The sequence below is a fragment of the Cynocephalus volans genome, chromosome 6, assembly GCF_027409185.1.
Source record: "Cynocephalus volans isolate mCynVol1 chromosome 6, mCynVol1.pri, whole genome shotgun sequence".
NCBI lineage: Eukaryota > Metazoa > Chordata > Mammalia > Dermoptera > Cynocephalidae > Cynocephalus > Cynocephalus volans.
The window spans coordinates 64,145,234-64,169,760 of record NC_084465.1 but is presented as its reverse complement, the minus strand read 5'-3'; the positions used below and the strand labels follow the sequence as shown (position 1 = coordinate 64,169,760).

Genomic DNA, 24,527 nt, shown 5'->3' with positions numbered 1-24,527 from the left:
GTATAAAAGCTTTTACAAAGCATTAAATTCATTAAATTCCAAAACTTTTTTCTTTTTTTTTGGTGGCTGGCTGATGCAGGACAAAATTTCTAATAATTTAAAAGGAGCATGAGAGTAATTTTCATTTTTAACTTTTTAAAATTACGTAAAAGTCTACAGCACTCAATATTCCCTGATGGTCTCCCATCCAAATACCACCCAAGCACCCTGCTTAGTTTTCTAGACCATAATGAGATTGGGGTTGTTCAAGGTGGTATAGCTGTAGACTGATGAATAATTTTTAAAGCTCATTAAGTTGCTACTGCTTTATAAAAAAATTAAGTTGGAAAATTTTTACATAATGAACTCATTTGGGTAAAAAATACATGCATAAAATATTTCTGCAAGAACATAAACTATTAACAGTGGTTTTCTTTGGGAATGATTGGGGGGTCCATTTCTGTTGCTTATAACAAAATACCTGGCACTGGGTAATTTGTACGGAAACGAAATTTATTGCATATAATTTCAGAGGCTGAGAAGTCCAAAATGCAGGCAACACATCTTATGACACTCTCCGTTGGTGGTGGCTTTACAGCAATGTAGAGGTCTCACATGGCAAAAACTGGTGGAGCAGATAGAGCTCCTCACGCACTCGCCTTTTAAAGACCTCAGAATCACGCTGTTCACCACCATTCTTAATCCATTCACTACAGCATGGTCCTGTGATCTAATCACTTCTTCAAGGTGCCACCTTTCAACTACCATAATAGGATTTCCCACCCTCTTAATAGTCATCAGCGGGGATCGAGCTTCTAATACATAAAAGTTGGGGGACACAAAATAATCCATATCAGGACCTAATGCAGAAAGAAGGGCACTTTTATTTTTTTACTTCATATGCTTTTGTACTGTTTGATTTTTTTCCCCAACATGTATATTTTATAATAAAACTCATATAAAGGGAAAATATCCAATTTGTAAGTATTTTTGGAACCTCAGGAACTTAGAAATTGTAACGTCTTACAAATATATTGAGGATTGATAATACTGTTTGAAGTCTGCACTTCACTCTTTACTAAAATATGAAAGTAGATGTTGAAACAGACTAGGACATAAAAAATGAGACATACAGATCAGTCTCCTCCAAAGCAGGGAAAAATATTAATATACTTAAGAAAAATTTTCCAAAAGTTCATGTCACAAACATCTGCTGGTTTCTGTTAGATATTATCAGTGATCTTTATTATCACTGAGCATATGTTCAAATTTAGGGTTTAGAGGTTTTCCACAAAAGTGAATTATTGTATATTTAGTGCAACCAGGTACACAGCAGATCCAAAAACAAACAAAACCTAGCTGCTCATTCTAACCTAGGAAATCCTTCCATATAATTTTTTAAAATGATCTCAATAGAGACAGAAGTAAAGGAATATTACAGAATGTTATAGGTCAATTAGCCATAAACATGTAAAATGTAATTTTTAGCTCTCAGTTACTTTTTTACTATTGATATGCTTTACTACAAAACAACTTAAAAAGGTATGATTCTTGAATGATGGTGCATATCAGAAGGTTAGTAACAATATTTTTAAAAAGTGAAAGAGCTTTCAAATTAACAATTTCATTACCATTTGCAATTGACACATAAAAACTGTATGTACTTATCATGGACAACATAATGTTTTGAAATATGTTATCCCTTGGTATCTGTGGTGGATTAATTACAGGATGCTCAAGTCTCTGATATAAAATGGCATAGTATTCGCATATAACCAATGAACATTCTCCCACATACGGTAAATCATCTGTAGATTACGTATACTACCTAACATAATGCTACACAGTTGTTATACTATATTGTTTAGGGAATGATGATGAGAAAAGTCTGTACATGTTCAGTACAGACGTAATCTTTTCTGATATTTTTCAAGCCACATTTGGTTGAATGCACGGATGTGGAACTCATGGATAAAGAGGGCAGGCTGCACATTGTGGAATGGCTCAATTGAGCTTATTAACATATGCATTACTTCATATACCTATTTTTTGTGGCAAGAACACTTAAAATCTACTCTCTTAGCAATTTCCAAAATACAACACATTGTTATAACTATAGTCCCCATGCCGTACAATAGATCTCTTGAACTTATTCCTCCTATCTAACTTAAGTTTTGATTCCTTTGATCAGCATCTCCCCAATCTCCCATCTTCCAACCCCTCATAACCACCATTCTTCTCTCTGCTTCTATGAGTTCAAATTTTTTAGGCTCCAAATATAAGTGAGATCATGTGGAATTTGTCGTCTTCTGCGTGGCTTATTTCACTTAACGTAATGTCCTCCAAGTTCATCCATGCTGTCAAATGATACAATTTCCTTCTTTTTAAAAGCTGAATAGTATTCTATTTTTAATAGATTTAAATTATATCCATTCTGGAACTAGTAATGTGGCATGCTTTGATGGTGGCACACTATAAAGATACTGTATTGGAAATCTGTAAATTAAGCAACTGTTTCCTATGATATGCATCATTTTCCTGGTTGGCATGATCATCCAGTGATTTTCTTATACAGTTCTTTAATTCTTCAATTCCTTCTCCAGTAACTGCAGAGATGGGGATGATATGTTGGAATGCCATAGTCCTCTCTGGAATTATGTTTTTTTCAATTAAATGCAGAAAATCTAAAACAAAGAACACAAAGCTAAGCTAACTTCCATTGTCTTTGAAAGTAAGTCAAAGCTACATTAGAGGTTTGATTTGTGAAGCAGGGAATCAAAAATTTGGCATTTTTAATTCCTTTTTTTTTTGCTTCTCTCCAATAAGCTCTCAGAACCTTTGGATTTTACTGACAATGGCAAGGTTCTTGGCACATGATAAGTACTGAGTAAGTACTTGTTGGATGAATTGAACATATTTTAAACGAAACTAAGTATAAATAGAGGATGAATCACAAAGTAATAAATTTTGGGGTTTTTTTGGGGAGGGCGGTTTCAAATAAGGTGAGGCAACATTGATTCTTTGAAAGAAACTTTTTGTAAAAATAATACCATCATTTATAATTTGGGATATTCTAGCTGGCCTCAGTACACAGGCAACCTCTAACTTCCCTGAAGTACAGGCTTATCATCACTGATACTATGATCCATACTAAAATTGAAGAGGGAGTAGGAAGAGTACAAGAGGAGATCATTTCAGATGAATCCTATCTATCACCTCACCCCACAGGGGGCTAAATCTGCTATCTTACTTTTTCTTCTTCCCTGCCACTATGGCAATGGAAGGGAGGCAACATACTGATTGGATGGGTTAACAGTGATAAGAACTAGAAAGGCTGGACCAAACTTGAACAAGCTAACATGGAGCTTCGTTTTTGAGATTCATAGGTCCCCAAGGAAGTCAAGAGAGGCTAACTCAAGAATTATCATTGAAGGGCCTACATTTTATTTTATGATGGTCCAGATTAGCTACAAACTCTTGAGTTACCCTAACCCCTACTACCTCTTCTGAAAAATACCTTCTCTGCCAGACCAACTAGCAAACAGAACAATTTTATAAAGCAAATGACATTAAGGACTGAAGACAAACTATTTATAAGGAAATATTTATATCCCAAGAGTAAATTATTAACTCAGTGACAGCTCCAACACATAAATTACACGGGCATTTTTGAGAGGAGAGAAAGGACCTTCTTATGCTGTCTGCTAGCTCTAGTACACTATAATCTATTTTCTCCAGTTGTTATCTCAAGATTGAAAACATACAGAAATTAATACTATTTAAAAACATGTAAGCCACTTACCATGCGCCCTACTTTTCCTTATGTGTGCATGAGGTCCTCTACTACACTCAGGAAAATGAAAGCATCATCACCGTAAGACAGAGGATGTTCTGGTAAGGTAAACACTTAAAACTGTGGAGAGTCCCTCTAAGTTCCGTTACACAAAATGGTCCATAAAGGAAATTTCAGACAAATAAATCCTTTTGGGGTAACAGCATCTATTCTTCTGTGTCACACACACATAGGAGAACTCAAGTTCTTTTTAGAAGACTAATATGCTTCAGAGATCTATAGAGTTGGTGTTGCAAAAAAACAAAACTCTTTAGAACTATTAGCTTTTCAAAAAAATGTATGGTGTACTAAGGGAATAAAGTTCTAGAGCTTGTGAAGTATGTTAATTGAAGTGAAAGACTTCACACTTCACAGGTAAATGCTGACTTTTTCTTCTTTTTATCCAAATCCCACATATTAATTAAGAGCCCATTTTTAATTTTACTTCTTCATGACACTGACCATTTTGGTTTAAATTAATCTTTCTTTTCTTTTGTCTCCTCTAACTTACTGTCCATATCACACATTCTGGAAGTTGATAATTATCATACAATGTTATTTAAATGTTTCATATAATATGTACCCTTTCCACACATTCTGGAAGTTGATAATTATCATAAAATGTTATTTAAATGTTTCATATGATATGTATTCTTTTGTCAAACATACAGTTTCCAAGGGTAGGAACTATCAGTTTTCATTTCCACTGATTACAACACTCAGAATTCTCTGCACATAGTAAGTATTCATTAAGTTGGAATTAAATAAATGAATGGGTTTACCTTTAGGATTCTGGAGCTGGTTCATCAATTCACGGAATTTATCTGGGGCATGTGGCAAATCCATTTTATTAACTGCCAGCAATGCAGGTTTTGTCTGAAGTTCCTCTTTGTACAACTCCAACTCCTTTAAATCAAAAGGAAAAAACTGAATAATTTTATAAAGTATCTATATAAATTACCAATTTGGTAATGTCTTTCTTTACTTTAACGGCCTGGGTAATCTAGAACACACTCACAGAACTGAAATGCAATAAATCCTAATATTCACAAAATTAACCATGGAAATTCAGAAATGCTTCTGGTTAGGGCATGTGTTAGTATATTTTAGCTCACATAACATCCTCCAGACAGTTGTAATTTTGTGTTTAGAGCCAAATACATGTATCTACACTTCACACAGATAAAATTCAGAAGTCAATAATGACAATTTCCCGTTATATCTGCAGTATTCTTGGAAAAAATGCACTTAGAAGTAAATCTTCATAATCTTGGATTAAGCAATGGTTTCTCAGACATGATACCAAAAGCTCAAGCAAAAGGAAATATAGATGAGTGGGACTTCACCAAAATTAAAAAGTTGGGGTTGTTTTCTTGCTACTGAGTTGAGTTCTTTATACATTTTAGATATTAACCCCTTAGCAGATGTATGGTTCACAAATATTTTCTCCCATTCCAGAGGTTGTCTTTTCACTCTGTTGATTGTTTCCCTTTGTTGTGCAGAAGCTTTTTAGTTTGATGCAGTCCCATTTGTCTATTTTTGCTTTTGCTGCCTATGCTTCTGGGGTCACACCCAAAAAATCACTGCCCAGACCAATGTCAAGAAACTTTTTCCCTATGTTTATCTCCAGTGGTTTTACAGTTTCAAGTCTTACATTTCAGTCCTTAATCCATTTTGAGTTGACTTTTGAATATGAGATAGTATAAGGGTTGAATTTAATTCTTTTCCATGTAGATATCCAGTTTTCCCAACACCATTTACTGAAGAGACTGTCCTTTGCCCATTGTGTGTTCTTGACATCTTTGTCAAAGATCAGCTGACCTAAAGCATGGATTTATTTCTGGGCTTTCTATTCTACTCAATTGGTCTATATGTCTGTTTTTCTGATAGCACCATGCTATTTTGATTACTATAGCTTTGTAGTAGGTCTTAAAATCAAGTAGTATAACACATCTCTGGCTTTGTTCTTTTTGCCCAAGACTGCTTTGGTTCTTGTGTGGTACTGTATGAATTTTAGGACTGCTTTTTCTGTTAAAAGTGCCATTGGAATTTTGATAGGAACATGTTGAATCTGAAGGTTGCTTTGGGTAGTATGGACCCGATTAAAATATGGGCAAAGGCCCTGAACAGACATTTCTCAAAAGATACACAAATGGCCAACAGGTATATGAAAAAAAAAAAAGCTCACTGTTAATCATCAGAAAAATGCAAATTAAAACCACAGTGATATGTCACCTCACACCTATTAGGCTGGCTATTATCAAAAAGACAAAAGATAGCCAAGTGTTGGTGAGGCTATGGAGAAAAAAGAATAGTTTAATGCTGTTCATGGGAATGTAAATTAGCACACACATGGAAAACAGTATGGAGGTTCCTCAAAAAATTAAAAATAGAACTACCATAAAATCCAGCAATCCCACTTCTGCATATACATCCAAAGGAAATGAAACCAGTATGTCAGAGATATCTGCACTCCCATGTTCACTGAAGCATTATTCATAATAGCCAAATATGAAATCAATCTAAGTGTCCATCAACAAATGAACGGATAAAGAAAATGTGGTGCACACGTGTGCACACACACACACACAATGAATTACTATTCATACTTAAAAAGAAGGAAATCCTGTTATTTGTGACAACATGGATGAACCTGGAGAACATTATGCTAAGTAAAATAAGCCAAACACAGAAAAACAAATATTGCATAATCTCACTTATATGTGGAATCTAGAAAAATTTAACTCATAGAAGCAGAGAGCAGAATGGTGGTCGCCAGGGGCTTGGCAGAGGGGGAGTTACAGGGTATTGGGTAGAGGGAACAAAGTTTCAGTTAGGATAAATCAGTTCTGCAGATCTGTTGTACAGCATGGTGATTATAGTTAATAATGATGTATTACATAATTAAAAATTGCTAAGAGAGTAGATCTTAAAATGTTTTTATCACCAAAAAAAAAATGTGAGCTGATGAAGTTAATTATTTTGATTAAATCATTTAATATATATTTGTGTACTGCAAATATATACAATTTTTATTTGTCAATTATACTTTAATAAAGCTGGGAAAAAAAATACATAAGTAAAAGTTGTATGCCTCAAATGATACCATAAAGTGAAAAGACAATTCACAGGAGAGAAAATATTTTCAAGTCATGTATATGACAAAGAACTTATATACAAAAGTATAAAAAACGAATACAACAATTAAAAGAAAAATAATACAATTAAAAAATGGGCAAAGAATATGAATAAACATTTCTCCAAAGATATAAAATTGGCTAATAAACAAATGAAAAGATGCTCAAGTATCATTAATCATAAGAGATATATAAATAAAAATATAATGAAATACCACTGCATTCCCACTAGGATGGCTTAAATAAAAATCACAGGCAATAACAAGGGTTGACATTTATTTGGAAAATTTGGAACCCTCATATATTGCTGGTGGGATTGTAAAATGGTGCAATGGGGAAGCCAATTTGGAAAACAGTTTGGCAGTTCCTCAAAATGTTAAACAAAGAGTTACCATATGATCCAACACTTGTACTCCTAAGTATATATCCAAGAGAAATGAAAACATACGTCTGCAGAAAAAACTTGTACATAAATGTGCACAACAGTACTATTTAGAAGCTCAAGAGGGTTTTATCCATTGCAACAGTTTGAGGAGCAGGTAAATATTGAGGAACTGGAGACAGCAAGTCTAAATAATTCTTAAACTGATATCAAAGCTTTACAAAAAAAGGTGGAGTATGTTTTTTTTTTTAATCCTAATTACTACGTTATTTCATATAGACCTACATGCCTATTTACTAGACCAGATACAGAACACAGTAAAACAGACAACTTACTTTTGTAAGCAGTATTATGGTTTCAAAAGCAGTTCTGTATGGAGTTTTTGAAGAAAGCTGAAATCCAAAAATATCAACCTAAGAAAAGAGAGGGAAAGAGACAACCTTTAAACAAGAATAGCTAAACATTTTCGTGTTTTGAAATGTTTTACTTTCTCAAGCTAAAAATAATTTCTTACTCTACACTCTATTGGTAATTTAGCAATTCAAAATAAGTAATAGAAATTGAGAAGTCAAGATAAATATAATCATTCTGTTAAAATGAGAGTCATTACTGAAAAACTAGTATAGATAAGACAATTTATATCAATAAAATCTCATATGTAACTCTAGCATCATCAATGATGTATGAAAGAGATAATTATATAATACAGTAGTATGCTGGAAATCTTAAGGAATTAAATTTTGACAAGTATGGCCAAACTGATATCTGATATAGAAAACAATGTCATTTCCATCCCCATATTATGAACAAAGATTACTTACTATATTTGGCTGCCATGTGAACAGACTTAGCAGATTAACATATGCTACTATCTTATCTTTAAATTTTATAAGCATTTTCTTAGAGGGACAGGAGAAAAAAAAATTTCTTAAAAACCTAAATACAATGATTTTCACATTCATTTGAACATTACATTGGTATGCATTTGACTTACAACAAAAAGTAGTTGTCTAGTCCTTTCTATATGCTTGAGGAATTTGTGGCCCATGCCTTTGTTCATATGTGCTCCTTCTATTAAGCCTGGAAGATCGGCTACTGATATCTAACATAAAGTTAAAGGGTTTGATGAAAAAGAAAAATATATGAAAACCACAAGTTCAATCACATCCAAAAATTTTCATATTTCAAATATAAACAGTTCCTAATTTATGATTACCACAACATCTTTAAAAAGCCAACATATCTTTATAGCAAAATAAGTGTATTAAGAATCAAAATCCTTTGTTATCAGATATTAAAGCCCCCCCCCCACCCGTTTTTGTTTTTGTTTTTTTTGGTGGCTGGCTAATATGGGGATCCAAACCCTTGACCTCAGTGTTATATATAACACCATGCTTAAACCAACTGGGGTAGCTGGCCAGCCTAGAGTCCCATTTTTATTTATTAATCTAACAATCTAGAAATTTTAGAGATTAGTTAAACATTTTAACATTTAACATAATCACATGAATTTATAATTCCATAAATTGTATTGTTCAATATGAACTTGTCATAGAATTTCAACTTTTACAATCTGAATTTGTAAAAGTTTACAAGGATATTAATTCAGCAAACATTTACTAATATAGTTCTGTAGTTTTAATATTTAAATTCAATTTGTAATTGTTTATTTGGTACTGTTGTTCCTTTTCTGTTCATATTATACCAGTAGGATTACTGATCATTCTCATAAAGTGCAAGATTATAGTATTCCTATAGTCCTTTCGGAGGTGATAAGAATTATTAACCATCATTCTGCATTTGTGCTTTTCAAACCTCACTATGCATCATAATCACCTAGAGAACTCTTAGAAACTAAAGATGCCCAGGTCCAAACCTCAAGAGATTTGGTTTCAAATCTCTGGAGCCCAGAAATCATTTATTCATTGTTGTTCTTAAGTCACCCAGACAATTCTGAAGTGCAGTAAGGGATGAGAATCAATGCTCTATATCCACTGCCCAGTGTGGATAAGGAATTCAGTCTTAAAGGAAATTGTGATTTTATGACAAAGCAGTGTGCACAACAGAGGTCTCATGTCCTGAAATTTCCTTTCGAGGTTCTCTACTGATTTCCTTTTAAAAATCAGTTATAAACAATGTTCTCTTTTCCTCTAATATTGTTCTCTATATTCATATTATCCTATATTTATTTACTGGTTTATTTATTTTATTGTTTATGGCTGGCTGGTACAGGGATCAAACCCTGGACTTTGGTATAACTTTACTCACTATTTAATGTTCTATATTAAAATTGTTGAATTTTTTTTTTTACTGTTTTATCACTATTATAAATGAATACTTGTATAAGTCTTTTGTCTTTTGAATTATGTCAAAGGATTATATGAACCTTCGTTGACACATCATTATCACCCAAAGTCCATACTTAACAATAGGGTTTCGATCTTGGCATTTTAATTCTATGGGTTTTGACAAATGCATTATGTATCCGCCATTATAGTATGACACAGAATAGTTTCACTGCCCTGAAAACTCTCATGTTCTGCCTATTCATCTTTTCTTCTTCCCCAACCCAGGCAACCACTGACCTTTTTGCTATCTCCATAGTTTTGCCTTTTCCATAATGTCATTTTGTTGTAATCATATAGTATAGAGCCTTTTCAGATCGGCTTCTTTCACTTAATATGCATTTAAGGTCCCTCCATGTCTTTTTATAACTTGATAGCCTGTTTCTTTTTAGAGTTGAAAAATATTCCATTATCTATATGTACCACAGTTTATTTATCCATTCACCTACTGAAAGATATCTTGATTATTTCCAAATTTTGGTAATTATGAATAACGCTGCTATAAATATCTATGTGCAGGCTTTTGTGTAGACATAAATTGTCGACTCATTTGGGTAAATACTAAGGAGTACAACTGCTAGATTGATTATACATTATACATTTTAAAAATGTTGTTACTTTCCTTTTTTTAGTTTTTATTCTAATTATATGAAAGATCTATAGTTCTTCCTTATGAAGGAAAAATAAATTTCAATGGCTAGATGAGACCAAAACCCCATTAAAACTTTTTTGGGGGACTGGCTAGTTAGCTCAGTTGGTTAGAGTGCTGTGTTATAACACCAAGGTCAAGGGTTCTTACCTGTTTACTAGCCAGCCACCCAAAAAACCCCCACAAAAAACAAAATATTTTTTCCTCCAAATAAATAAAGTTCAAATAAAATAATTTCCATGAAGTTTGGAAAGTATTTTTAGGAAATGAAGATCAATAATCCAATATGGCAGTAAAATAAGGACTTGCAATGAGAAGAAACAGATTAAAGAGATAGAGGATCCAATGTTGTAGTGATAAACTGTAATTCATCTTTGGAAAAACAAGAAATTAAATTCTTATATAATATTTTGTTATGATAGTGCTCAGCAGAATTAATTTGACCATTGTTTCATTTATCATAAAATAAAATCCTGTCACTTTTTTTCCTGTAACACCATAGAAAGAGGCAAATATTATAAAGTCCAAGTACCAAAACCAAATACTTTCACTTCTAACTGTTTTATCTTAAAAGTACCCACCTGTTTGAAATCATTGTACATAATCTTTCCAAGTTCAGGCTTTAATGTTGTAACTAAATGGAAAAATAGCAATAAATTAAGACTAAAATAAGGCTGTTACTCTTAAATTAAATCATCTTAGCATTATGCATAGAATAGATAATATTTTCTGTGAGCAGTTTAATTCACATTTTGTTCAAATTTGTTGAAATGGAACTACAATTACCTTTGCTGTTTAGAATGTACTTGGAAAAGGACAAATACAGATTTTTATAATCTGCACAGACCTTACCTAATTATTGGGCCTCAAAGTTCCTCTACTGCCCTTTAAGGTATATGGTAAGGATGTCCAGCAGGCTCAGAATTTAAATTTCTATTACTAGGTCTCTGGGTGAAAATTTTCTAGTCCTTTCTCATCGTTATCCTTAAGCCTCACTAATCCTACACTAGCCTAGCTTATTTCCTATGACTTTTTGCTTTTCCTCCTCTTTCCTTCTAATTTGAGAATGACATTTCTAGGTTAACATATTCGATGTCTTTTGGTTTAATGATGGCAGAGATCCTATCATATTCACTTACTACTCTTAGCCTAAGATTCCATTATATCTCATCTAGCTATTTCAATAGCCTACTAACTGCTCTTCACAGATTCATTCATGTCCCATACCAATCCATTTTTCATATTATAGGCAGAGAGATCTTTTTGAAAAGCAAATCTAATCATTTTATCCCTTGCTTAAGGGCTTCCAATTGTTAAGATACGAAGATCAAATACAGCCTACGTCACCTATGTGATATGGTCTCCACCTACATCTCCAGCCTCATCTCAGTTCCCTCTTTACTTCATGTTCTCTAGACACACAAATCTACTCCCTGCCCCCAGTAAGCCTTTGTATACATGCTATTTCCTCTGATTTAAAGATTCTTCATCTCCACTCCCTTTCACTATTTAACTCATAATTATTCTTCATATCTCAGTACAAGCATCATGCCACTGCAAGGAAGTCTGAAGTAGTCCCCTGCACTCTTTCATTGAGCCCTTTTATATTCCCTTAAAATCCTAACTAAACCAAATAAATAATTTTGGAGAAATAAATGAAATGCAACAAAGCAAGTGTCTAACAAGTACAAGAAAGGGCTACAGAAGTCTCAAAGATTAATGGGAAATGCATATACGCTATTGGCCAAAAGTTTTCAAATTAAGGCTACCCTCAAAGTTGTCATTCTATTCACACTCAGAGAAAAATTAATCTTTAAAAGTTTACCCTCACACATTAAAATACGCAAACTATACTTACATGCATAATCTGCAATTGCAGGTTTTGCGTGAGAAACCTGACTTAGCAAAGAGGATTTTCCAGCATTTGGGAATCTGTAATGAGAAAATAAAATTATATGTTACAACAAATATCAGTATTATTAATACTTGCTTACCTCTGAATTCCTAATAATTCAAGAATAAGACTTCTTAAATATTTCTGGGATTAAAAATAGAATATCAATGTAATATAAATAATCATGAAAAACCTAAAAACAAAATATACTTATGAAAGTATATTTTGATATATGAAAAAGGTAAAGATAAACTCATACTCAACACTGAAAATGTTTCAGTATTGAGAGAATAACTGTTGTTCTAATTATGGAAAAAAAAATTTAAAAAAAACCTTGGAAATAACAGGAAAAAAATCTAGTTAAAAAAAAAAAAAAACACAGATATACCTGCAATCCACTATCTCTAGCCAAACAATGACAAAATATTACTTATACTGTTTTGTGAATTGCTTTTTAAAAAAATATTTTATGGATATTTTCAAACATATACAAAAGTAAAGAGAAGTAACGAATCCCATTTGCCATCACCTAGCTTCAACACATTAATATACTGCCAATATATTTTTTGAAATTTGGTTGTTTGAATAGGGACCCAAATAAGGCCCATGGAGAGCACGCCCAGGGGGCCTAGGCAGGAGCTGAGGGCAGCCGCCCCCTCCACCTGGAAGCAGGCAAGCAGCAGAGCATACCCGGGGGGCCTAGGCAGGAGCCAAGGGCAGCATCCCCTGCCTGAAAGCTGGAGAAGAGCATGACAAAAACACCACTCCTGCATGGGTGGCCGACCACAGCCATTGCGACAGCCACGGCTGCCACAAAAGTGGCTTGACACCACAGCAGTAGCCACAGCCACCATGCAGGCAGCCTCCTGGACATTTGACTGCACTGACACAAGGAGTGTCACCAGTAGAGACGAGAAAAAAAAGAGGATGTATCTCTCCTCAAACCCCTCTCCAGAGTAAAAGAAGAAGCAAGTGCTCTACCAGATGACCAGACATCAATGTAGAGATATTAGAAATACAAAAATCCAAGAAAATATGACACCCCTAAAAGAATACAATAATTCTCAAATAGCAGACCTGATAGAGCAGGAAACCCCTGAAATGCCTGAAAAGGAATTCCAAGCAACAATCTTAAGGAAACCCACTGAGATACAAAAAGACTCTGTTAGACAATATAATGAAATAAGAAAAAAAAATCCAGGATATGAAAGAGGAAATTTACAAAGAGATTAATAACTTAAAGAATGCAGCAGAACTCACAAACTGAAAGATTCACTCAATGAAATAAAAAACACAACTGAGAGCTTAAGCAGCAGGCTAGATAGAACAAGCAGAGGAAAGAATTTCTGATCTTGAAGACAGACTCCTTGAAATAACCCAGGTGGGCCAAAAAAAAAAAAAAAAAGGATAAAAGAATTTTTAAAAAATCAAGAAAATCTAAGAGAACTAGCAGACAACCTTCAGCACACAAACATTCAAATCATGGGTGTTCCAGAAGGGGAGGAGAAAGGAGAAGGCATGGAAAATGTATTCAATGAAGTAATAATGGAAAACTTCCCAAGTAAAGGGAGAAACATGGACCTTCAGATCCAGGAAGCTCAAAGATCCCCAAACAGATTTAATCCAAAAAGATCCTCTCCAAGACACATTATAATCAAACTGGCAAAGCTCAAAGACAGAGAGAGAAACTTAAAAGAAGCAAGAAAAAAGCATCGACTCACCTATAAGGGAGCCCCTAGCAGACTAACAGCAGGCTTCTCAACAGAAACTCTATAGGCCAGAAGAAAATGGGATGATATACTCAAGATACTAAAAGAAAAAAACTGACAGCTAAGAATACTATACCCAGCAAGGCTATCCTTCAGAAATGACAGAGAAATAGTGTATTTTCCAGACAAAAACTGCAGGAGTTCACCACCACATGACCAGCCCTACAAGAAACCCTCAAGGGAGTCTTGTATCAGGAAACAGAAAAATTATATCATTCATCTTACCAGCTATAGTTCTGTTCAAACTTTGTTTTTCATAATTCAGTCTTGTAGGTGGCGTATGGATTTTTCAACTGGCACCTACATGGTATCATTTATGTTCTTTTGCTCTGGATTTTCTATAAATTGGTAGTTATAAAGTCTTGATCATGGTCACGTTTGCTTTTTTTTTTAAAGACTTCATAGTTGGTTGGTTAGCCTGCTTTCTAAAATGAATAACAGAAGGTGGACATCTTTCGAGGGTAAAGTGTAATTTACTTAACTAATTTCCTATTGATAGACATTTAGACTATTGAAAATAACGTTGCAAAAAATATGTACATAGCTAGAAAGATATGTACACTGTTAACAGTTATCTGAGTGGTAGAATTAATAGACAACTATTTTTTCCCTGCAAATAAGTATATTATTTGTCTGTTTTTCTAAAAACTTTAAACAATGCAATGACTATCCTTGAACTTCTGCACACATCTCTAATCTTTTTCTTGGGATAAATTCCTAGACAAGGAAAGCTGGATTAAAATATATGATCATTTTAAAGGCTTTTGATTTTACTGCTAAATTTCTCTCAAGAAAGGTCCACCATGTATGAAATAAAGTACTAGGAATGAGGATCACTTAAAAGATTCTTTCCTAAATCTCATTCATGTATTTTCATTAAATTTTTCCAACAAATATTTATTGAGCACTGACTTTGTATCAGGCATCATACTAAGCATCACAAACACAGCAATGAAACAATCATGATCCCTGACTTTGCAGAGTTTTTGTTCAAATTTGGGGGTGCTCTTCTTTCAAAAACTCTGCCAAACTTTTCATCTGGAATAATCGTATAAAATTTAGCAAATATTAATTTGGAATTCTGTAAAAATCTATAAGTTCTATAATGGAGCTCTTTTAACAGTTTTCCTCATAAAAAAAATATTTCTATAGTAAATTTAGAATAAAATTATGTGAGACTTCTTAGTGACTGGTTTCTCCTGGAACATATGTTGTTTTCTCATATCCTGTTTCACCAGGCTATTGTAACTTTTTGAAAAGCAAATTGCAACCATTTTTGCCCATGATTATCAACAGCTGTACTTGTTTATTTCTTTCCAATATCCTCATCTTTTCATAATAATGATTAAGCACAGAAAAATGCAAGCAACTACTTACAAGGAGATCAAAGTATGAGTAGAAAGAGGATGTGAATGGTTGAAGAACAGATATTTGAGATTTTTCTTGAAAAGCACCTAATGAAAATTTCAGAGGTTGAACTCCAATCTATGCAAAGATCAGATTTGATCACAGCAGTACAACAGTATTAGTTATATGATTACTTTCTTCCAAGGTTCAGTCCATTCCTGAAATCAGCTAGAAGCCATATCTACTTACGTCAGTATTCATAGTAGTAACTTTTCAAGAAACGTTGCCTAATTTAGAAGCACTAGAAATACATGTTAAACATTCTGCTTAAGAATCTTGATGCTTTAAATACTGACTGTAATTTCAAACCAAATTCTGAAAAGCCTAGTATTTTATTACATGTAGTCTCTAATAATTTGGCAACATGATGATGATGATAGCAGCTACAATCCATTGAGCATTCATAAATGCAAAATATGTGCTCTGGTATAAATGCATTATCTTACCCACCAACATTTTACGGTAAGAAGTATCTCTATCCACTATTAAAGATGAGAAAACAAAGACTTAGAGAGGCTACATAACTTACCCAAGACCAGCCAACCAGCCTCCAGAAGATTTGAGATTCTAACCAAATAGGCTAACCTAAGTTCCTCACTTGTACTACTCAGCCTTACTAGGCTCTTCTTAGTCTGCAAAGGTATCTCTTTGGAAATTAAAACACATTTTTCTACAAAATGAGATTATGAAGGCCTGGATTCCTAGTCTTGTCCACAAAACCCTCTTCAACCCATAATGTTCCTGAAGAATACAGGAGATTAAAGAACCTATGCCTCATAACTCTGATAACAGTGTTTCCTTTAAAAAAAGTTAAATGTGAATGGCAAGACAGGATCACATTTTTCCCTGTTATAATTTTGGCAATATTGCAGCTTCTATGAACTCTAAGCCAGTGGTGGTAAGACCCAGTGGCTGGTCAGGCAGGGAAAGAGGTGAGTGATTCAGACTTAAGAATATGGGAAAGAAGCAGTGAAATGACTGGAGAGAATGATGAAAAGAGCTTAGAAAGAACCTATGGGAAAGCAAGGAACACCACCAGGAATCTGGAGCAGAGTAGCAATAAGCAGTTTTCCCAAAGTCTTCTGAACAACTGTGTAATGCTGTAGCAAGGCTAGGGAGAGGGAGGGAGAGAGGAGAAATGCAAATTGAAGTTTTCCGTTCCCCCGTTTACTCTCTACCTTGTCTATCTATCCCCATCCAGTGGACACCAGCCATGCAAACCCCCACCTAAATAATATTATTTAATCAAAGAATGGAGGCTGGTGGAAGAGGACAATATTGTGAGTTCTTCAGCACTGAGAATAGACAGATCCTAAGCAGGGGCATTAAGGATACAGGAACAATCATAGCAAGATCCAATTTGGTGCCTAATAGTGTGTAAGACTGATTAGTAACACCTCAATGCCTCTATTAAGACTTGTAATAATATCCGAACCATTTTTTCCCTTCTTTTCATTTCCTTCCATATACTTTTTAAAATGTGGTTTGTTTGCATTTCTAATTTTATTCCTTAATATCTGATAACATTCTTTAACCTTCTTATAATATTACATTTGATTTTTCTTTCTTATTTTTTCTCTAATATTCCTACTGACCTATTCAATTACTCTGACCTTCCTTTTATAAATGAATAGTAACTATAAAACTCCATGGTGACAATTTGAAAATAACTATATTTAGCAGCATATGACCAAAGTACACACATGTGCACAAATTCCATAAACTAGAAATAACTCAGACCCCAAATTACCATTCACATTTATTTACTATTCATAAACTGTCTCTCTGAAAGTATAATAATAAAAATATGAATGATACTTACCCTATTAGGCCTACATCAGCTACAAGTTTTAGATCAAGATGAATTATTCGTTTCTGGCCTTTCAAAGGTAAGAAATTTGTAAGTAATTTACCACCAAGACCTCCTTCAGCGACCAAAACTCTGTCTTCCTCTTTATTGAGTTCTCCTTCAAAAGAGAGAAATACTTATAGCAAAGATTAGTAAGTGGAATCACTAATATATTTTTCTTTCAGAAATATATGGCAGGAAATTCTGATTTACAAATTTATAGGGCTAAACAATAGGACTGTTTCTATTAGAAGTGTGACCCTAGGGGGAAAACACACTTTTGTTAAGCAGTTGACAAGAGACCAGTTATACAAGGGGGTCTTCAAAAGAGTTCATTGAAAGATTCACATTATCCTTCAATTCTATTTTCCCATGAACTTTTGAAGTACCCTCATATGTTTTAAAACCAAGTTAGTACTCATATTTTTAAAATAATCTTGAACAGTCAATTTTGAACTTTTATATAAATTTTAAAAAGCTATTTTGTAAATTAGCAGCTGGAATTGTTACTGTTAAAAAAAAGAAAAATTCTTCTGAAACTCAAGAGAAGCTATTCCTCCCCAATTCCAAAACAATTACAGAAAATGTGCAGTTTTCACAAACTTAGAAGCTACAGTACACTCACCTATAATTTTACCATTTTCGTCAGTTACTGAAATACCCAGAGGTACAGGGATTTCACAGTCTTTTCCTTTGGAACCTTTCAGTGCACTAACCCTATAAAAAAAAAAAAAGCTAAATTATAATAAGGAAAACCCCACTAAATTAAGCAATTTACACTTCAAGTATATATAATAGTTTACAAGGAACAGCAATCAACTCTTCTGGCTAATGCAGAGAGTCAAATATTAAAGGAAAACTAAAATTACCCCTGATTATTTATTTGAATTTTAGACTACTGTATCCTATAAAAATGGAATTAAGTTACCAAGCTAACCACCAAAAGTCATTTTAACTCATAATGAACTAAGATGTCACACACCTGGAATGAAGAGATGATTGCTACAACACAAATAAAGTAGAAATAAAAATAGAAAATTCATTGAATAATGAAGCTTTTAAAAAACTGACCTTAAATGAGAGTACTTAAATGACACGTGGTTAATTTGGCAACTCACCAACTGCTCATGAGAGAATGGATTGGTACAAACTTCTAAATTAGTAATTCCACTTCTGGGAATTAATTATTTTTAAAAATTGAACAACCATGTAAAATACTACACAAGGATGTTGCACTGTGGGTATATCAGCAAAAAAAAAAAAAAAAAAAAAAAAAATCAACAATAACCTAAACAGGCAAATGACAAAACAAATTGTTATTTCTGATACTATAACATTATGCAGCCATTCAGAATAATTTTCTGACATGGAAAAAAAAATGTTAAGTAAAAAGAAGAGATTGTAAAATGTGAGTACTGTGCTCTCACTTTTGTACCCCAACATTTTATACACATATACATAATTACATTTGTGTAAACACACAGAAAAGTCTCAGAAAAGTCAAGAAAAGGTTAATAGTGGTTATTTCTTGGTGGAAGAAATATAGGTGATTGACTTTTGATAGTGGTGGGGTGAAGTAGCATGGTTGAGATTTGGGAAAGTTTTCCTAAAAGTTCTCAAAGATCTCTTTAAAAGAAAACAGTGGGGATTCAGATCATTTTCTGTTTCTACTGAGGAAGTGCAAAAAGAATACAGATAGACATTGGGAGAAGTGAATAAAAATTTTAAAAACTCCAAAATATTGTTTAGTACTAGCCTTGTATAAGTTAAAATATTTTAGACCTTTGCTCAGTTACAAATAGAAGAAATAATTTACTTTAAATTACCAATTAAGTTTTTATCTTGTAACTTTTTTTTCCTTCCAGGAAGGTTTAATTTTATAAAATAAAGTCATTCAGTAAGTACTTACCGACTGTTTGCTCCTCCTCCAGCCACAAACCGTTTCTGAGGATATTTGTCTTTAAGTTGCTTTAAAGTCATTTTTTTATGGGCTACAACCCAGACATCACCACCTTTTCCACCTTCTCCACCTAAACGAGGATAACCCATTCCACCACTTCCTCCTTTGGTGAAGAGTCTTAGGTTATCAATGAAATTTCCATACTTGAATAAAAGAGAGAACATTTGTACAACAAATTTGTTTATCAACTTATAACTCCTTTCTAGTTCTTTATTCCACTAAAACTTCCTTAAAAAAATCAATAATGGCTTTCATATGCAGATTCTACAGCCTTTTATTTCAGCTCACCCCCAGTCTGACCTCCTTTTCCTATTTGATTATCTCTTAAGTCCCCCTTTTCCAATTGTCAATTACTGTCCCATCTATCCTCAAGGTCTCTGACCTTCGCCCTCTTTTCATTTTAGACTTTCTCCCCTGTGTGATCTCAGCCTGTTCCAATAACTATCACCTAGGTGAGATATTTTCTATGTCCAATCTGTTGGACATTTCCACCAGGATGTAAGCTTTTAGTAGTTTAAAGCAACTGAGAGCAGGACCTGCATTTAATTTATATTCGAAACCTCTCAAAATATGTAATTTGTTCATAGGTATCAGTTGAATGGATAACAGTCACCTCAAAAACAAAATACTAACATAGTAAAACCAAATTTTTCCCCAGGCAAAATCTGTTCCTCCAACGTTCTCTCAAATAACGGAATCACAGTTTACCTATTCATTGAGACTACACAAACGGAAATCTTTCAGACTGTAACTGCTTCTTTTCCAGAAGCTCTAACTCTGTCTCTTCCTTCCAGTTCCACAGCCCTTGTACTTTGACAAATATATTAGCTCCTAAATGATCTTTCAGAGTCTAGTCATTCCTTCCTTAATGCATCCTCCATATTGTTGCCTGAGCTATTTTTCTGAAATGGATCTGATCTCTAATCATGTTTCTCCCATACTCAAAAATCATCTGTGGTTTTGAATTTTAGTGTTTATGATTTTAAGTCTACAATTCTTAGTACTATCTTCAAAGCCCTTAACATACCCTTCCAGTATTATTTTCATTTATTCAACCCTTCCTATCTCTTCTTCCTCTTTGCTTTGTACTACATGATGTACTGCCATGTCTACATGCCACTCTACTCATGCTTTTCCTCTACTTATAATGTAATTTATTCTCTACTATCATAACCCCAACAGGATGTCGTATTTTCCGATGCCTTTCTTAATTCCTTTAATCAACTCTTACCCTGACCTTGCTGGCTCTCTCAGCAATTTGATTATACCTCTATTAGTACACCATCTGAAATCTTATAGTACATTTAGCATTTACCTGTTTCCTTCACTAAATTAATAAGTTCTTGTAAGTAAAGATCTTGTATATTAACCTCCCAGGCTATTAATACCTTACTGAGTAATTTCTTAAATTTCTTAAATTCACAATCTTCACATCTTTAGTCATTTAGGCCGGTTGTAAAAATCAAAAATATCTGGGATCTTTTTCTTTTTTAATAAAATTGAAACACTGCCTTCTGATATGCTCTTGAAGAGTGTTTTTAAAGTTTCGTTCAACATGTAACACTTTTTTTAATGCTCAATATTCATCAGATTCAGAGGGTTAGGAGCCTCACTTAAAAGGAGTTATTTCACTCTGGTCGTAACAAGATAATGCCCCAAATATAATGCTAGCAGGTTTTAAAAAAACATTACTAGCAAAGGCCATATAAGGTTTTTAAAAATTTGTGAAGCAGTTGTAAATTGTTAAGGAAACGATTCTAAAACCGACACTGCACAAAAATGACCCAATTTTTCTGAAAGAGGGCACATCAACTACACACTTTCGTTTTCTGATAAAAATCTCCTTTATAAAGATCTTAAAAACAGTGTACTCGAGGAAAAATACATAAGAATGGGCTACGGATATTACTTAAGAGAAGAAAAAAAAAAAAAAAACCACTGCATACTTGAGTCAAGGCAGGCAGGTATTCCAATTCCTCATCCCACGTGCACACAATTCCACTAAAGAACCCAAAGCCCTGCCTCCAAACAACCGACCCAACCACGCCAGGCAGACACTTCCGTTCCACCCCGGATTGGCAAAGCCCAGATACTTGGAGGGGCGGAGAGGACCAGGGTAAAACCAAACAGGAAAAAAACCTCCAGAAAGACAACAGTGAGGAGGAAGGAAAGCGAGGGAGAACGAGAACCCTCACTCGGAGCTAAGGCTACCAGGCACGGACCTTTCTGAACAACACGCAACTGCAATGCACCATGACTGCAAAGCGCCAGCGTTCTCTCTCGCGTAAGCGGCACAAACTGAAGTATGGCGCGGCCTTTTTACGTCATCCCGGTCGCTGGCGCGGTTTTGCCACCGCCGGGATTTTGCTCCGCACGCTCCTGGCGCATGCGTTATGGCGCGCCCCACGATGAGGCGGAAGAAGGTAGCTTGTACTTGGGCGTAAAACTGAACTAAATATTGAGATAACGTGGAGAAGCAGTGCGGCAAAGGACAGTGGGGCGCACAGTAGGTGCCTCAGGAAGTAACATTTTGAATGGGATGGAACTGGAGACTGAGCTCCCTTGAAGGAATTTTTATGCTAATCGAGGAAACCACAGGATACCAGCCTTCTCTCTCAGAGTGAAAACCTCCAAAAACTATACAATCAAACGTGTAAAAGACACGGAAACTCAACTTGGAAAAAAGGACTCCGAAAAAGCTGGTAGTTTAACGACTAGCTGAGTTTTCTCCATCCAAAGTGTCCAGGAGACAATGAATTTATAACATGTGACACAAAAGTATTGAAAATAATATCAGATCTGAGATATGTAGGAAGACTCTTGTGTGCGGTAGGGGAAAGAAACTTGTCTACAACTGTATGTCAGGCTTCTTGGGGTGCATAAACAAGAATTTATATCCAGCTGACATTTGAAGTGTGCCTTGTGAGAATTTTTTTTAAAAGAAATTACCTTTCTTCAAACTGGGCAGGACGAGCAGAGTGGCTCTCCTCACACCCTCATGCAATGAAAAATGTACACACCCATACTAAACGGCCCTGCACTGCGCTGTCAGTCTTATAAGTCTTAACCACCAAGACTATTAATTCATACCTCAATATAACAGTCTCTTCCTTCCCTCACTTAGGACAGTGATGATGTGGAAATATACCACGTCAAAACTATCCCTCTCTGTCTTGATTTATTTTGCTGTTACTGGACCTCCCTCTTTACTACAAATCAGTGAAGCCATAATTATCATTTAACCTGTGATGACTCTGTATATTTTCCCCTCTGTGGATTCCTTTAATGTTGAATTTTAGCACAAACATTATCAGAAGTTTATCACCATCAGTGTACCTATGCATTAGGTTGTTGCTTTGTTGAGGTTTTTAGTCTAATCTTGATAAGATTTGGATTACGGTCTTTACTAGATCTTTCTATTATGTCAGAATAATGTTGAGCCCAATGTAAACAAAGAAGAAAGCATAATATTTACCTTGAACAAAACATGATTAGAGCCCGAAGTATTTATTACAGCTTTGGTTGCCAGATAGTGAAAGAAACATTATGAAACTAATTGTCCCCTTATAAATGTGCAACTAAACTTAACATGAGGTGAAATGAACCAGGGTATTATCCAGACCTGATACAGAAGTCATTACTGGAAGAAAATACTACTACTTATGCCACTGAGAGGAGAGAATGCCTTCCCCATGGTTGCTCAGAAGATGGCAATGGGCAAATCATTAAAATCAGTGGCACTAGATAGTCTTGCATATGCATTAGGCATGACAGTCCCAAATGAGCCATTGGCATAACTCACAATTTGATTTTTAAAATGTTTCAATATAAACTACAGTTTTTCTAATCGAAATTTTGAATAAACATTTTATTTTGAAATAATTTTTAATTTGCAGAAAAGTTACAAAAATAGCCCAAAGAATTCCCATATACACTTGTAGGGAAAATACAGGAAAATGGTCAGGGCCCCTCAAATGTTCAGAATCTTTCCAAGCATTTGATGTAAATATGCACATGCGCCCTGGTGTTCCTTGGTTATTGTCTAATGTAATTTTGCATGTGCACCCAGGTGCCCTGGGTTATGGACTTAAGCATAAAGGATGAGTGGCTCTGATCCACAGGCCCTCTGCCCCTGGGATGCCCCTGTGGGGGCCATGGGGAGGCCACTACTGCTGCTGGAGGCTGTTGCTGCAAGCTCTTTCTGCCAGTGCCCCCGGGACCCTCTGGGAGACCACTGCCACTGCTGCAGGAGGCTGCTGTAAGCTGCTGTTTCTGCTACTGCTGCTGTAATGCTGCTGCTACTGCTGAGGACTGAGCTCGTGTCATCTGCCAATGGCTCCCGGTATCTTTCCCAATTACCTAGTGTGGACCTGCATGTGAGGGGTCTGTGACCCAGTCTGTACAATGGTATGAAGTGTCTGAGCTATAGCCCTGACAATATAAATGCAAACTTAGTATAACTAAAGTAATGAAATGTTCTGGCTTTAGTTATGAATTGCCTAGCCATACAATTGGCATAGCTATTGCTTCAACCCAGCAATTGGCATGGTCTGTAGCAAGACAACCCTTTACACAGCTTACCCTAATGTTAACATCTTTTATAACCATTTGTCAAAACTAGGATACTGTTGGTAGGAATGTAAAATAATACACCATTATGGAAAACTGTATGGAGGTTCCTCAAAGAACTAAAAATAGAACTGCCACATGATACAGCAATCATACTGCTGGGTATTTATCCAAAGGAAAGGAAATTAGCATACCAAAGAGATATCTGCACCCCCATGTTTACTGCAGCACTATTCATAGCAGCCAAGATGTGGAATCAATGGATAAAGAAAATGTGGTATATATCCACATTAAAATACTACTCAGCCATGAAAAAGAATGAAATCTTGTTATTTGTGGTAACATGGATGAGCCTGGAAGACGTTATGTTAAGTGAAATACGTTAGGCACAGAAAGATAAATACCACACATTCTCCCTCACATGTGGGAACTATTTTTAAAAAGCCAAACTTTTAGAAGTAGGGAGTAGAATTGTGGTTGCTAGAGGTTGGGAAGGGGATAGAGGAGGGGAGATGGTGAGAGGTTGGTTAATGAACACAAAATTATAGCTAGATAGGAAAAATACTGGTGTACAGTAGTGCTAGGCATCTATAGTTAACAGTAATTTATTTTATGTTTTCTAATGACTGAAAGAGAGGAATTTAAATGTTCTCATTACAAAGAAATGATAAGTGTGGTGATATGATATGCCAGTTAGCGTGATTTGATCATCACACAGTGTATTCATGTATGGAAATGTTACTCTGTACCCCATA

General features: G+C 34.7%; 1 protein-coding gene across 1 annotated transcript; it reads right to left on the bottom strand.

Moving 5' to 3' along the window:
• On the bottom strand, positions 1–21,506 carry GTPBP10 (GTP binding protein 10). The gene is made up of 10 exons (XM_063099719.1): positions 21,426–21,506; positions 19,153–19,346; positions 17,869–17,960; positions 17,217–17,361; positions 12,183–12,256; positions 10,906–10,958; positions 8,325–8,432; positions 7,666–7,743; positions 4,594–4,717; positions 1–2,663 (listed from the first exon to the last, which is right to left on the bottom strand). Exons 1-10 carry the CDS (start codon positions 21,456–21,458, stop codon positions 2,452–2,454), a joined length of 1,113 nt encoding a protein of 370 aa, XP_062955789.1. The 5' UTR covers positions 21,459–21,506; the 3' UTR covers positions 1–2,451.
• Positions 21,507–24,527: the final 3,021 nt, after the last annotated feature.

Excerpts from the sequence above, each read along its gene's own strand:
- GTPBP10 (XM_063099719.1), bottom strand. The coding sequence starts at position 21,458 with ATGGTGCATTGCAGTTGCGTGTTGTTCAGAAAG. Across the intron at positions 19,347-21,425 it reads GTTGCGTGTTGTTCAGAAAG|TATGGAAATTTCATTGATAA; the intron begins GTCCGTGCCTGG and ends CTTTTATTCAAG. Across the intron at positions 10,959-12,182 it reads TGCAATTGCAGATTATGCAT|TTACAACATTAAAGCCTGAA; the intron begins GTAAGTATAGTT and ends TTTTCCATTTAG.